The sequence below is a fragment of the Physeter macrocephalus genome, chromosome 2 (genome assembly GCF_002837175.3).
Source record: "Physeter macrocephalus isolate SW-GA chromosome 2, ASM283717v5, whole genome shotgun sequence".
NCBI classification, from domain to species: domain Eukaryota; kingdom Metazoa; phylum Chordata; class Mammalia; order Artiodactyla; family Physeteridae; genus Physeter; species Physeter macrocephalus.
In genome coordinates, this window is record NC_041215.1 from 11,955,095 (window position 1) to 11,971,954 (window position 16,860).

General features: G+C 41.8%; 1 protein-coding gene across 3 annotated transcripts in view; it reads right to left on the minus strand.

Moving 5' to 3' along the window:
- Positions 1–4,297: 4,297 nt before the first annotated feature.
- Positions 4,298–16,860, minus strand: part of PGBD2 (piggyBac transposable element derived 2) — a 31,652-nt gene continuing 19,089 nt past the window's right edge. For 2 of the 3 annotated variants that reach the window (XM_024116349.3, XM_024116348.3), the window contains 2 exons: positions 9,523–9,586; positions 4,298–6,470 (listed from right to left, as the gene is read on the minus strand). In XM_024116349.3, coding sequence (XP_023972117.1) covers positions 4,709–6,470; positions 9,523–9,539 — 1,779 coding nt within the window. In that variant the 5' untranslated portion in view covers positions 9,540–9,586 and the 3' untranslated portion in view covers positions 4,298–4,708. Of the gene's footprint in view, positions 6,471–7,387; positions 7,452–9,522; positions 9,587–16,860 lie in introns of those variants that run through there. The other variant, XR_002890650.3, reaches the window with a different exon arrangement.

Consider the following 16,860-nt stretch of genomic DNA (forward strand, 5'->3'; position numbering starts at 1 on the left):
CCACAAAAAAAAAAAAAAAAAAAAAAAAAAAAAACCAATGCAATGGGCTTCCCTGGTGGCACAGTGGTTGAGAGTCCACCTGCCGATGCAGGGGACACGGGTTCGTGCCCCGGTCCGGGAGGATCCTGCATGCCGCGGAGCAGCTGGGCCCGTGAGCCATGGTTGCTGAGCCTGTGCGTCCGGAGCCTGTGCTTCACAGCGGGAGAGACCACAACAGTGAGAGACCCGCGTACCACAAAAAAAAAAAAAAAAAAACAATGCAAGCCAGGAGACAAGAGATCGATATCTTTAGAGTACAGAAAGAAAAACTTGTCAACCTAGAGTTCTATTTGCAGCAAAAACACCTTTTCAAAGATGTTAGCAAAAATGGCAGAGTAAGGACTTATGAAAATAGATTTTATATCCATAAAAGCAATGAAAACACTGGACATTTTTCCAGAATCAACTTTTTCAGAATTCTGAAAATCAAACAAAGGGAATCTGAGGAGCATTTACTCGAGAAAAAAAAAAGAATCTTACTAAATCAGTGAGTTTTATGGCCTGTTAACTTGTCATTTCTTACTGTCCCTTCTCCTGTTTTGCTATAACCTTGAAAACCAACACCTGAAGTGGTGAAAAACAGGAGCAGGGCAGTAACTAGAGGGGTGGGACAGCACTGGATCTCCTTCAAAGACCAATCCCCAGGGAATTATCATGTAATCTGTTTGTTGATTCCCTGGAAGACCCCACTAGCAAGAGCATATATATTTGATCTGACTCAGCACTCATCCAGTACAAATAGGCCCCAGGGGCATTTGGTAAAAACAATCAAAGGCAATTGTTGGAACATCATGACTGCCAAAAGCAACACATAATAACTGGGTAAAAACTGGCTAACCAAAAAGCTTAGAGAAAACATGGGGAATGAGATGTCTATAGCAGACTCTGAAAAGCTCTCACATACTTCTGGGATTTTTTTTTTTTTTTTTTTTTTTTTTTTTTTGTGGTATGCGGGCCTTCCTCTGCCGCGGCCTCTCCCGTTGCGGAGCACAGGCTCCGGACGCGCAGGCCCAGCGGCCATGGCTCACGGGCCCAGCCGCTCCGCGGCATGCGGGATCCTCCCACAGCAGGGCGCGAACCCGGTTCCCCTGCATCGGCAGGCGGACGCGCAACCACTGCGCCACCAGGGAAGACCCACTTCTGGGATTCTTGAAGGCCATGTGCTTTCATAGGATTGTGCATACTCCCAGAGATGTATGCTTGCTCAGGAATGACCTGAGAAGCCCTAAGCACTCACTTCTGGTTAACGTGGAGGCTCAACACAAGCTGGAAGTGAAGGCTGAAATGAAACTGTACACTGCCTGACTGAATGCTGAAGGCAAGTCCCAACATACAAACTGAGGTCCACCACAACGAATGGGAGACTTATTGGTTACACACTTCCTGAAGGAAGAGGGAAAATGAGTTATTGTTCAATTGGTACAGAGTTTCACTTTTGCAAGATGAGAAATTCTTTTGCACAACAATGTGAATATAATTAATGCTACTGAACTATATACACTTAAAAATGGTGAAGATGATAAATTTCATGTTATGTGTTTTACCACTTTTCTTTAAAAAGACATAATAGCCTGGCAATCAATGAATTCTTGTAGACAAAATCATTTTCATGGTTCATTTGAAAAGTTTCAACGTTGTGCATGCTTCCACAGTTTGGTGTACTAAGTTTTGTTTTGTTTTGGTTTTAATTTTGTCTAGTTTCTCAACAACTAGAAGAATTTTGAAATGTCATCCAGAATAACCAGGACAACTTTCATATCCTTTCTAGTTAAAAGATTCATGAATGGTTCTGCAGTACTAGAGTAGACAAGGTAGACAATCTGTTTAAGTGCTTCCCCAATTGTGGGATTGGTGACAGACCATAGTTTCATTTTGTACCTTAATGTCTTCCTTTGGGAATATGCCAACAAGGAATGTCATCTGGCCTTGACTGCCAGTTGTGATACTTGATATTGTCTACAGTCTTCTACTGTGTTAGTTTTGGCATCATTTAGTGGCCTGGGATAGACTGCACATGCTCCTACATCAATTACACATGCTCTTACATCAATCCTACATCAATTACAACCTGCGACCAAACATCTGTCTAAGTGTAAATATTTCCTTTAGCTCTTAAGAGAGAAATCACAATTGGCCATTCTGTAGCTTCTGGAAGCTTCACAAACTGTTTTCACAACCATTCAATTAATTGATTTGGACCATCAGTAAGGTAAAAAATACCTGGTTAATATTTCAGGATCATCATGATGCAAGAGATGAAAACTGAAAAGTAGAATTTGATGAACAAACTTCTCCTTAAGACAAATGTTTTAAAGTGTCCAGGCTAGATTTCTAAAGATGGAAATAATGCACCAAAGGTATAAACATTTTTAAACATTCACTCTGAAAGTATTTCAAACCTACATAACAGTTCCAGGGGTACAGATAGTTCCCTTTTACCAATCTTCCCCAGATGCTGACATCCTGCATAACCACAGTACAGTTGTCAAAGCCAGGAAATTAATATTTATAAAACAGTATAACTACGGATCTTATTCAAGTTTCACCAATTGTCCCACTAATGTTCTTTTTGAAAGCTTTTTTGTGGAACCTGGCGAGTATCACACATCACATTTGTTATACTTCCTTGGTCTCATCTAATCATGGACAGATCTTCATTGTCTTTTACAGCCTCAACACTTTCAAAAGGTATTCACCAACTGTTTCGTGGAATGTCCCTCAGTTTGCGTTTGTCTCATGTTTTCTCATGATTTAGAATTCAGGCTGTACATTCTGGGCAGGAGTATCACAGTGTACCTACCATACTTGGGGAGAGTGGGGTAGGACACATGATGTCTCTATCTCAATACTGGTGGTATTAACTTTGACTGCTCGGTTGTGGTGGTGTGCCTGATTTCTCCACTAAGCAGTTTCTGTTTATTCCCCCTGGATATCTTGTGAGGAAATGCTTTGCCCTCCTAAGTTTAGCATCCACTGACAGTTCTTGCCTGCAAAATTACTGCTGTGGCGTTTGCCAAATAGCAGTATTTTATTTCCATCCTTCCTTCTACATTTATAATTGGGATTACACTGAAGGGAGGATCTGCCCCTTTTATTTATGTATTCACATCACAATGGACCAAACATTTCCTTTCCTATGGGTATGAACAATTTTTAAGAATTTGGATGGACCTGATAAATTGCCTTCAGAAAGAGTGTACAGATTTACATTCCCTCAGGTACTACATGAGTCTGTCACCTTTCTATACCCATACCAACAGTAATTACGTACAAATAAATTCATTTGTTTCAAAAAAGGATATCTAAGGCTTCCCTGATGGCGCAGTGGTTGAGAGCCCGCCTGCCGATGCAGGGGACACGGGTTCATGCCCCGGTCCGGGAAGATCCCACATGCGCTAGGCCCGTGAGCCATGGCCGCTGAGCCTGCGCGTCCGGAGCCTGTGCTCCGCAACGGGAGAGGCCACAACAGTGAGAGGCCCGCGTACGGCAAAAAAAAAAAAAAGGATATCTAGTAATTACTTACCTTTGCAGTTTATTGCCTCTTATGTATCTTCATTGTCCATTTGTTTTTCATCTTCCATCATTTGTTATTTCATATAACATTACACATTTTACGCTTGTCACCTATGTGTTTACGAGATATTTTGCACTGAGGATATTATTACAAATGGAATAATCTGTAACATATTTTCTCAATTTCTTTGCATTTTACCTTTAATAATGAATGTCAATTTTACAGTTTTATATGGTCAAATATATTGATGTGTTCCTTGTTTATTTGTGCTGTTGTAGAAAGTTTTTACCAAATAAAGATACTCAACATGCTCTCTTAGATTTTTGATTAAGTCCAAATTTTTACATGTATTTCTTCTATTCTTCTGGATTATATTCTACTAGGCTTTCCAACATAAACTTTTTTCTTTGTTTCAGTATTTTCCCCCAAAGTTCAGGAATTTTTAAAGGTAGAATTTAAATCACTGGGGAAATATATATATAACTTTTAATATTAATATGATGCTAACCATCCATTTTGGGGAAAAAACTCCCTACTTCACACTAGTTATAAAAATGTATTCCACATGGATATGTGTATTAGAAAAATATTTTTTATCAAGAAAATACAAACTCTACAAATCTAGTCAGCTGGATAAATACATGGCAGATTATCTATCCCTGGACAGTTTGCTAGCATTAGATTAAAGTGAAATAAATATGATTAAGATATCCTTCATCATATTGATACAATATTGCCTATATCTTAGATTATAACTGAGAGCATACACTGTAAAATCTTTTTACTGTTCACGAAAGTTTCTCTAAAGTTTTTGGTTACGTTCAAGTCTCCTTATCAGGACAGCTATACCCCAAAGCAAGATTTTTATTTTAATAAAAAGGGGTCCATAGGTTGAAATAAATAACAGTATAAAATATATATTTACAAACATTTATGATTACTAACATAACTATTAATTTATATTACATGTAGGCATAATAGAAGATGATAAAAAGATAACTGTAATGAAGACGAGGAAAAATACAAAACCAAATCAGGGATTCAGGTCTCTTTTTGTCAACACAACACACAAATGCCCCAAATGCTATATGTAATTAGCTGTAAACATCTCATAACAAACCAAACATCCAGGGGGTTCCCTCTGCCCAGGATGCATTACCGGATGTGGTACGCCCTGAAGCACTTGGCATGGACGCCCTTCTGGCACTTCTCACAGCGGGTGTTGGTCTGTGAGTGGCACAGGGCACACCGGGTCCTCTTGTCCTGGTGGATGATCCAGTGCCCAATCATGTCAAAGCGGCTCTCGGTTTCCAGCCGCCTGCTTCGCCTCCCTTGGGATGATGTATCCGCGTTGCTCTCTAGGTACACGCAGGCCACATATCTCCGAAAGGCCAGAAGGTCCACCTGGGCATCATGGCAGCATATCCTGTGCAGCTGCCATGCATTGTTAAGAGCAGCGTCAATAACATAGCCAATGAAACTCGAGTACCACTTCATACCCCGGATCTTCACCTTGTACTTGGCGATGTTCTGGTCCATGCGGCCGACACCCCCGACCTTCTCCTGGTACAGCCTCAGCAGGGATGGCTGATGAACCTGGGCCTGCGTCTTGGCTGCTCCCGAGTGATGGTTGGTCAGCCCCGCTGGCTCTATGCCCACAGCGTTGGAGCAGATGTTGACCACACTGCTATCATGCCAGCGGCACACGATGATCTCCTCACTCTCATCAACTTTGTAATCAAACGAACCCCTCTTCATTCTCTTCAGTTCTTTGGGATCTTTAAGGGGACATCGTTCAGTTCTGTACTCACGAACAGTTCCTGTGGCCTTCACTCCTTTCTTCCTTAAAATGGACATCAATTTGACACTTGTAAAAACCTTGTCAAAAAATATGTGGTATGGCAGACACCCACGTGTCTGAAGTGCATCCACAAATTTCACCACCATACTGCCTCCTAGGTCCAGGCCCCTGTCTGGCTTAGTGAACAGTGTGCCCTGTGAGGGCTCGAACCACACCAAATAGCCCCTGCTGGTCGTCCCACACCAGATCTTGTAGCCCAGCCGCACAGGTTTCCCCGCAGGCAGATGCTTGGACCCCCGGTGTCCAAAGTACTCACACATAGACTCGCCAAAGCTGTAGAACTCTTCCAAGGGCGCATGCTTCTGGAAATTGTAGTTCATGCGGACAATGAGAGGCCTCACCTTGGCAAACCTATCACTTTCATCAAGCTCATTGTTATCTGCAAAATGCAGGTATGAGAAGATCAGTTCAAATCTGTCCCTTCTAATTGCATCAGCCACAAGATGATGATGTGAATCAGGGGATGTTTCCCAAAACATCCTTCTCCTTGGATAGGAGATATACCCACTTAAAATCAAAATGCCCAAAACACACTTCAATTCCTGGGCTGTGAGACCCAGGTTGATATTCTTCTGCCAAGCATAACGATTGGTTTCATTAACAATAAAATTAATTGTTCCTTCATCAAAAAACAATTCAAAGAGGCCTACAGGACTCAGTTCCTGGCTTTTGAGATCCTCCATATGAGGATCTGATGCTGTCCAACTGGTGAAGTCCGGGCAGATATCTCTTTTGGTCCAAACATGCTGAGGTTCCACTACTGCCTTTTGCTTCTTCATGGCTGGCTGCAGCTGCAGGTCATCATCATCCTCCCCGGTGCCGGAGTCCTCAGGCACAACAAAGGCATGGAGCACATTGCCAGGCAGGTGGGTTCCTCGCCGGCTATCTTCATCACCTGAGTCCTCATCAGTGAAGTCCCCTGAAGCATTGTTGGGCGGTGCAATGAAGATCTCCTCCCTACTCTGGCCAGATTCCTCCTCCTCCAGAGCATTCAGAACCTCAAGCAACTTCATGGACTTCAGCTTTGAGCCGGTTCTTCTCCCGGTAGTGAGGCTGCTGCGATGAAAGGAAACAGAATGAAGAGAGGCCATGCAGGAAAGCCAGTGCTTCAGCAGAAAACTCCGCTAAAGCATTGCCCAAGAGGAGGGCACTCCCACTGCAACAGCATCTTGGACCTAACCCCATAAGGCATAGTGCCAGATAAGTGAATTTTCCAGACAAACACAAATTACTCATCTAAGTGCAGAAGTATTTTAATGAAGGGAGACATTCTAAAGAGGTATTCCATACTTCCTTTCCTTCCTCTTTTTTTTTTTTTTTTTTTTTTAGTGCTCAACAGAAAGAACATAATAATTTTCATGTTATCATTTGGGTAATACAAAGGTGGTAATCATTAAACATTAGGTCATGGCACATAAAAATCAAAGGATGGAGCTTTGGTACTCTTCTACTTATGTACTGCTGTAACGTTTAAGCCTTCTTGAGTTCTCTTACAGGACCCCGGGCACACATTCTGTTCATTTGTTTCATATCACAATTTCCTCTTCCCATCCTTGTTCTCCTTTCGCTTTATTTTTTTTATTTTTTTTACATCTTTATTGGAGTATAATTGCTTCACAATGGTGTGCTAGCCCCTGCTCCACAACAAAGTGAATCAGTTATACACACACATATGTTCCCACATCTCTTCCCTCTTGCGTCTCCTTCCCTCCCACCCACCCTCCCCATCCCACCCCTCCAGCTGGTCACAAAGCACCGAGCTGATCTCCCTGTGCTATGCGGCAGCTTCCCACTAGCTATCTATTTTACGTTTGGTAGTGTATATATGTCCATGCCACTCTCTCACTTTGTCACAGCTTACCCTTCCCCCTCCCCATATCCTCAAATCCATTCTCTAGTAGGTCTGTGTCTTTATTATTCCCGTCTTACCCCTAGGTTCTTCATGACATTTTTTTTTCTAAGATTCCATATATTGCCACATCTTCTTTATCCATTCATCCGATGATGGACACTTAGGTTGCTTCCATCTCCTGGCTACTGTAAATAGAGATGCAATGAACATTTTGGTACATGACTTTTTTTGAATTATGATTTTCTCAGGGTCTTCCTTTCCTTCTTAAATAAAGTGTCTGAATAGAGGATCCCCTCTAGTGATCAATCCAGGTGCCACTGTTATCACCTGGTTAACAGTAACTGTCAACGGGAAGGCTCGGCTGCTGAAGTGACATCCACCGATGTCTCCTGACTCAGTGGCCCTAGCAGCTCTGCTTTCATGCTTCTGCCTTATCTGTCTCTTCCCTTTTTCTTATTCACTTGGCATATATAAGTTTCCTCACTTCCCAAATTCTCAAACTCTCCCTACTTGAACTCTCACTACCCAAATTCAGGACCTAAACAGATTCAGACAGATTTTCACAAAGCTCCCTCAACATCTGATATCCTACTGCATACTAACTGCTAAATAGATTTGGAAACATGGAAACCCCTGCTATTCTAACTCTCCCTGCGCATGTAGGAACCAAATACAAGAGATATTTGTATTTAGTGGGCGCCAACCACGAGCAGGTGCTGCCCAGGGGCTGGCAGTGGGCACACTCCACTCCCTGACCTGCATAGCACTTGTTTCCAAATGGAGGAGACAGATGACACATCAACAAACACGTAGCTATGCAGGACGGCATCAGGTAGCAATGAGGGCCATCCTGAATAAGGGACAGAGAGTGCAGCAAAGGAATAGGGCTGGGGGTGCTACTTTAGACATATGATGAGGGAAGGTTCACAGGGCAGATAGCCTAGAGAGGTGAAGGAGTGAGCCTTGCAGACAGTTGGAGACTGGGTGTCCCAGAGGGAGAGAAAGAACTGTAGGTACAGGTGCAAGGCCCTGTGGTTGAAGGGACTTGATATCTATGAACAGCAAGGAGGTTAGTGACACTGCAGATGTAGTGAGGGGAGGAGAGTAGAGCAGAGGTGGCTGGGTCCAGGGCCAAGGCCCCACAGGGTTCCAGAGGTCCTGATCAGGACTTCCAGTTGTATTCAGTTATCACAGGAAGTCCCTGAGGGGATGGAGCAGGACAGTGAGGGGTCAAATACATTACTCTGGCTATGAGAATAGACTGGACTTGGGAAGGTGGGCGCTGCTGTTGCCCTATGGCTTGGCCTCTGCATGAGAAAAGCCGTGTACCAGAGGGAGGATGCAGGCTTTACCACAAAGGCTATTTCTCTGCCTACTCTTAGGCTTTGGAGTTTAAGCTGCATTAGAAATTCACTCCAACCTCACTTCCAGGACACTGACCCCTGCTGGAGGCTAGAGTACAAGAGGTCTGACCTCTGGGGAGATGAGGTATGCCTCAAGCTCTCCATGGCCAGCCAGAAAGGGAGAGGAAACCTGAAGCTCTTCCCTTCCATGGACCTCGAACTAAGACATGTTCTCAAAGGGTAACAGCCATCTTCATGCCTCCCCTGACCTCCCCTGGTCTACAGAAGCAGATCTAGGCCTGCCCAGCCACAAACTCTGCTAGTCTCACCACTCAAACTGCTGCTCACCCACAGGCCCTCAAACACCTCTGTGCATACCTGTTCAAACCCTTGGAGTGAGAAAGCCTGCAGGAACTGAGGCAGCCCCACAGACAACCATCTTGTGTCTTGAAAGATAAGGAAAGTAAATCACGTTTTTAGATCAAGTGCAGAACTAGAGCTACACAGCTGCACCCGTACTGTACCATACACACTCCTTTGTCTGCCTTGTCTGCAATCTTCATCTCTCCTCTCCCTCCTTGGAGCTTCATAGACACCAAGTGCTTAGGGTGGCCAGCAGGACTGAGAACTGAAAATGTTATAGACTTGGTCTTTCAAAAGCAGAGAAGTAAATACAGTTAACCTTGAATAACATGGGTTTGAACTATGTGAGTCCACTTATACATAGATTTTTTTCGGTAAGTACGTCCTGGAGTACTACATGATCCTCAGTTGGTTGAAACCGCCAGTGCAGAGGGCCCAATTATAAAGTTATACACAGATTTTCAAATGTGCAGAGTCAGCACCCCTAATCCCCATGTGTTCAAGAGTCAACTGTACTTGCATAAAGCCTTTCATCAAACATTACTCCTACCTTGATGATGAAGCCATGGTATACTGTGAACATGAGGTTGTCTTTACTTGCAGAGTCTAAGAATCTGTAAGACAACAGAAGTCAGTTTTAAGAAATCATATCTTAATTAGCAAAGGAACAGGACCTTCTCTACCATTTAAGGGAAAAAAATCTCAAGATTCACTGTCAACCAGAGGGAAATGGATCAAGTACACACAGGACATGATGTGTAGTTGACTGGCTAGTCAGAGGGAAAAAGAACAAGCTCCCCCATCTCACACCTCACAACAAAATACATTCTAGAGCAGGGTTTCCCATAGTCAGAACTATTGGCATTTTGTTTCTTGTGGGGGGCTGTCCTATGTATTATGTGATGTTTAACAGCATCCCAGGCCTCCATCTACCAATAGAACAACTACCCCACTAGTTGTGAAAAACAAAAAGGTTTCTAGACAAATGTCCTCTGGTGGGGAGAGTAGGAGGTAAAATCTCCCCTGGTTGAAGACTACTGTCCTACATCAGCACTGCCAATAAAACTTGCCACATGATAGACATGTTTTATATCAGTGCTGTCCAATATGGTAGCCATGAGCCACATATGGGTATTAAGCACTGGATATATGGCTAGTGTGACTGAGAAACTGAATTTTTAATTTTATGTAATTTTAAGTAATTCAAATTTAAATAGTCACATGTGGATGGTGGCTACTATATTAGATAGTGAAGTCCTAGATGTATTAAGTATTAATTGCAAAAAAGCAAAACTTTTAAAGTATATTAATGACCACAGAGGGAAACCTTTCTTGTAGAAAACACAGAAACTTAAAGGAGGGTGGATACTTCTAACTACCTCAAACTTCCAACAAATCTGTAGTAGGCAGAAGGCCCAAAGGACCCCAAATAGGTTGAACTCAAATAGGGCTACACCAAGACACATTATAATTAAATTGTCAAAAGTCTAAGACAAAGAAAGAATTTGGAAAGCAGCAAGAGAAAGAGAAATTACAGACAGGGGAATCCCTATAAGACTAGTAGCAGATTTTTCAACAGAAACTTTTCAGACCAGGAGAGGATGGGATGATATATTGAAAATGTAGAAAGAAAAAACTATCAACTAAGAATGTTATTCCCAGCAAGCCGTCCTTCAAAATTGAAGAAGACATAAAGACTTTAACAAGCAAACAAAAGCTGAGGGTGTTCATACCACAAGACCTGCTTTAAAAAAATGCTAAAAGGAATTCTTCAAGTAGAAGTAAAAGGGCACTAATTACATAATAAAATCATATGAAGATAGTGTAAAACTCATTGGTAATGGTAACTATAAAGTCAGTCAGGTAATAGGGGTGTATAATTCACTAACAACTCTAGATTTAAAGTTAAAAGTTAATGCATATATGTAGAATCTAGAAAAATGGTACCGATGAACTGGTTTGCAAGGCAGAAATAGAGACACAGAGATAGAGAACAAACATGTGGACACCAAGGGGGGAAAGTGGTGGAGGCGGTGGTGGGATGAAATGGGAGTGGGGGGAGGGGAGTGGGGGGGGTGGGATGAATTGGGAGATTGGGATTGACATATATACACTAATATGTATAAAGTAGATAACTAATAAGAACCTGCTGTATAGCACAGGGAACTCTACTTTGTTTTACTGTACAGTAGAAACTAACACAACATTGTAAAACAACTATACCCCAATTTTTAAAAAAAGGAAAAAAAAACATTTTAAAACAACTATAACTACAATAATCTGTTATTAGACACATACTATAAAAAGTATGTAAACTGTAGCATCAATAATCTAAAATGTGAGGGGGAGGAGAAGTAAAAGAGCAAAGTTTAGAAATGTTATAGAAGTTAAGGTGCTACCAGTTTAAAATAGGGTGTTATCATTTCAAGATTATTTTATGTAAACCTCATGGCAAACACAAAAGAAAAACTTATTGTAGTTACACAAAAGAATATAATAAACAAGTCAAGGCATAATGATACAATAATTCATCAAATCATAAAAGAACACAACAGGAATAGAAGAAACAAAGGATTTATAAAACAGAAAACGAAAACAGTCCTTACCTATCAATAATTACTTTAAATGTAAATTCATTAAATTATCTAACCAAAAACCACAGAATGGCTTAATGGATAAAAAAAATAAGTTCCAATGATATGCTACTGACAAGATTCTCACTTGACCTTTTTAAATATACAAATAGGCTGAGTGTAAAAGGATGGAAAAAGATATTTCAAGCAAATAGTGACCAAAAAAAAAAAAGCAGGAGTAGCTAAACTTATGTCAGTCGAAATGAACTTTACTAAAATGGAAACAAGAAAATAAGATAATTACATAATGAAAAACAATCCATCAAAAGACATAACAATTGCAAATATTTAAGCACTAAATATTTGAGCACCTAAATATATAAACCAAATACTAAGAGAACAAAAAGGAGAAATAAACAGCAATAAGATAATAGTGGGGGACTTTAATACCCCACTCTCAACAATGGTAGATCATTCAGACAAAGAATCAATAAGGAAACATCAGACTTGAACGCCACTATAGACCAAACGCACATAAAAGACATATACAGAACATTCTATTCAACAATAGAAAAATATACATTCTTCTTAAGCACACATAGAACATTTACTGAGATGTTACATGTTAGGCCACAAAAAAAGTCTTAGCAAATTCAACAAGACCAAAATCATACTAAGTATCTTTCCTGAACACAGTGGTATAAAGCTAGAAATCAGTAACAGGAGGAAAACTGAAAAACTCAAGAATGCATAAAAATAATTCTCCTGAACAACCAATGTAGCAAAGAAGAATTAAAAGGAAAATAAAAAAGTATCTTGAAACAAATAAAAATGGAAACACAATATACAAAAACAGGGGATGTTAGCAAAAGCAGTTCTAAGAGGGAAGTTTATAGCCATAAACACATACAGAAAGAAAAGAGAACTATCTCTAATAAACAACCCAACTTTACACCTCAAGGAACTAGAAAAAAGAACAAACTAAGCTTAAAGTTAGCAGAAGGAAGGAACAATAAAGATTAGAGCAGAAATAACTAAAGGAGAGAAGAAAAAAATGAGAAAAGATTAACAAAACTAAGAGTTTGTTCTTTGAAAAGATAAACAAAATTGACAAACCTTTAGCTAAACTATCCAAGAAAAAAAAAACACCAAACCAACAAAATTACAAATCAAAGAGGAGACATTACAACTGATACCACAGAAATACAAAGGATCTGTGCACCTGAAACTATCACATTGTTAATCAGCTACACTCCAGTATAAAATAAACAGTAAAAAAAAAAAAAAAATACAAAGGATCATAGAGGGTAGTAGGAACATTTATCTGCCAACACACTGGACAATGTAGAAGAAATGGATAATTCTTAGAAACAAAAAATATACCAAGACTGAATGAAGAAAAGAGAAAAAGTGAACGAACCAGTTACTAGTAAGGAGACTGAATCAGTACCCAAAACCTCCCAACAAAGAAAAGCCCAGGACCATATGGATTCAAGGTGAATTTTACCAAACATTTAAAGAATTAATGTCAATCCTTCCCAAACTGAGTAGCCAGAAGCCCAATTCCCAGTTTTCCCCTCAAACTAAAGGGAGAAAGAGCAAACCTGATTGCAAATTATTGTGTATTTCTGCTCTAACGTGTCTTAAGGATACCTAAAACACTGGTGTGGCAGAAAAAGCTGTGAGGCAGAATACAAATCCACAGTAAAAGCTGTGAGGCAGAATACAAATCCACAGACGTCTGGAGCAACAGACTGTGGGTAAAGATACATAACAGACCATTTAAGGCTATTTGGAAATACAGGACATTCAAAAGCTTCCACGTATATGGAGGAATTTAAGGAAGCCACATGCAAGCCCAAGACACACGCTCAGAAAACTCCTGAGAAGACCTTAAACTTTTACCTTGGGCTAATCCCAAGATTAAGAGTATCCTAACTAAGTGATGAAGGAGTGTCCCAGCAAAGAGCAAATATGTAAAGACGGGGAGAGGTAGATGGTCTTTTTTGGTTTTTTTTCAGTGTTTTTTTGGTTGTTTCAGCTCCTGAGATTCATGGAATTCTCTGTCAAAAGATTAGCTGAACACAACCTATAGAACAGTCTTCAGTGATCACACATAACAACAAACAGTCTTTCCAGAAATAGTTTGGAAAAGTCCCAAAACAAATGAACTACAATGGCCTTCAAAAAATTTAAAAAAGCAAACCCTGGGGAACGCAAGGGGTCTAATTTCCAGAATTACCACATCATATTAGAAAAATATTCAATTTTTAGCAAAAAAATCACAAGGCACAAAAAGAAACAAGAAAATGTGGCTCATTTAATGCTGATAGAACCAATTCTGAGGAAACCTAGACATCAGACTTACTAGACAAAGACTTTAAAATAATCATCTTAAATATGCTGCAAGTAAATGGAAAACATGGACAAAACACTAAAGGAAATCAGGCAAACAATATATAAACAAAGCTGAAATGAAAAATTCACTAGAGGAGTTCAACACCAGAGTTGTGAAGGGAGCAAAAAAGGACTGAACACTGGACTATTAAAAATATCAACTCTTGGGGGCTTCCCTGGTAGCGCAGTGGTTAAGAATCCGCCTGCCAATGCAGGGGACATGGGCTCGAGCCCTGGTCTGGGAGGATCCCACATGCCGCGGAGCAACTAAGCCCGTGCGCCACAACTACTGAGCCTGTGCTCTAGAGCCTTGCGAGCCACAGCTACTGAGCCGGTGCACCTAGAACCCGTACTCCACAACAAGAGAAGCCACTGCAATGAGAAGCCCGCACACCACAATGAAGAGTAGCCCCCGCTCACGGCAAGCCCGCGTTGCAGCAACAAAGACCCAACACAACCAAAAATAAAAAATAAATAAAATTAAAAAAAAAAATATCAACTCTTAGAGGCTCCGGGAAGATGGCGGAAGAGTAAGATGTGGAGATCACCTTCCTCCCCACAGATACATCAGAAATACATCTACACGTGGAACAACTCCTACAGAACACCCATTGAACACTGGCAGAAGACCTCAGACCTCCCAAAAGGCAAGAAATTCCCCACGTACCTGAGTAGGGCAAAAGAAAAAATAAACAGAGACAAAAGAATAGGGATGGGACCTGCACCAGTGGGAGGGAGCTGTGAAGGAGGAAAGGTTTCCACACACTAGAAGCCCCTTTGTGGGAGACTGTGGGTGGCAGAGGGGGGAAGCTTCAGAGCTGCAGAGGAGAGCGCAGCAACAGGGGTGCGGAGGGCAAAGTGGAGAGATTCCCGCACAGAGGATGGGTGCCGACCAGCACTCACCAGCCCTAGAGGTTTGTCTGCTCACCCGCCGGGGCAGGTGGGACTGGGAGCTGAGGCTCGGGCTTCGGTCGGATCCCAGGGAGAGGACTGGCAGCGCGAACACAGCCTGAAGGGGTTAGTGCACCACGGCTAAGCGGGAGGGAGTCCGGGGGAAAAAGTCTGGAGCTGCCAAAGAAACAAGACACTTTTTCTTGCCTCTTTGTTTCCTGGTGGATGAGGAGAGGGGATTAAGAGCACCGCTTAAAGGAGCTCCAGAGACGGGTGTGAGCCGTGGCTATCAGCATGGGCCCCAGAGACGGGCAAAAGACACTAAGGCTGCTGCTGCCGCCACCAAGAAGCCTGTGTGCAAGCACAGGTCACTATCCACACCGCCCCATCCGGAGCCTGTGCAGCCCGCCACTGCCGGGGTCCCGGGATCCAGGGACAGCTTCCCCAGGAGAACGCACGGCGCGCCTCAGGCTGGTGCAATGTCACACCGGCCTCTGCCACTGCAGGCTTGCCCCGCACTCTGTGCCCCTCCCTCACACCGGCCTGAGTGAGCCGGAGCTGTCGAATCAGCTGCTCCTTTAACCCCGTCCTGTCATCAAGAACAGACGGCCTCCAGTGACCTACACACAGAGGTGGGGCCAAAACCAAAGCTGAGCTCCGGAAGGGAGCTGTGCGAACAAAGAGAAAGGGAAATCTCTCCCAGCGACCTCAGGAGCAGCAGATTTAATCTCCACATTCAACTTGATGTACCATGCATCAGTGGAATACCTGAATAGACAACGAATCATCCCAAATTGAGGAGGTGGACTTTGAGAGCAAGATTTATTATTTTTTCCCCTTTTCCTTTTTTTGTGAGTGTACATGTGTATGCTTCTGTGTGAGATTTTGTCTCTATAGCTTTGCTTTCACCATTTGTCCTGGGTTTCGTCCGTCCATTTTTTGTGTTTGTTTTGGTTTTTTACTTCTTTAAAAAAATTTTTTCTTAACAATTATTTTTTATTTTTATTTTAATAATTTTATTTTATCTTACTTTATTTTATTTTATCTTCTTTCTTTCTTTCTTTCTTTCTTTCTTTCTTTCTTTCTTTCTTTCTTTCTACCTACCTACCTACCTACCTACCTACTTTTTCTCCCTTTTATTCTGAGTCGTGTGGATGAAAGGCTCTTGGTGCTGCAGCCAGGAGTCAGTGCTGTGCCTCTGAGGTGGGAGAGTCAACTTCTGGACACTGGTCCACAAGAGACCTCCCAGCTCCACGTAATATCAAATAGCAAAAATATCCCAGAGATCTCCATCTCAACTCCAACACCCAACTTCACTCAAAGACCAGCAAGCTACAGTGCTGGACACCCTAAGCCAAACAACTAGCAAAACAGGAACACAATCCCACCCATTAGCAGAGAGGCTGCCTAAAATCATAATAAGGCCACAGACACAACAAAACACACCACCAGACATGGACCTGCCCACCAGAAAGACCAGATCCAGCCTCATCCACCAGAACACAGGCACTAGTCCCCTCCACCAGGAAACCTCCACAACCCACTGAACCAACTTTAGTCACTGAGGACAGACACCAAAAACAACGGGAACTACAAACCTGCAGCCTGCAAAAAGGAGACCCCAAACACAGTAAGAGAAGCAAAATGAGAAGACAGAAAAACACACAGCAGATGAAGGAGCAAGATAAAAACACACCAGACCTAACAAATGAAGAGGAAATAGGCAGTCTACCTGAAAAAGAATTCAGAATAATGATAGTAAAGATGATCCAAAATCTTGGAAACAGAATAGACAAAATGCAAGAAACATTTAACAAGGACCTAGAAGAACTAAAGAGGAAACAAGCAACGATGAACAACACAATAAATGAAATTTAAAATACTCTAGAAGGGATCAATAGCAGAAAAACTGAGGGAGAACAACGGATAAGTGACCTGGAAGATAAAATTGTGGATATTACTACTGCAGAGCAGAATAAAGAAAAAAGAATGAAAAGAACTGAGGACAGTTTCAGAGACCTCTGGGA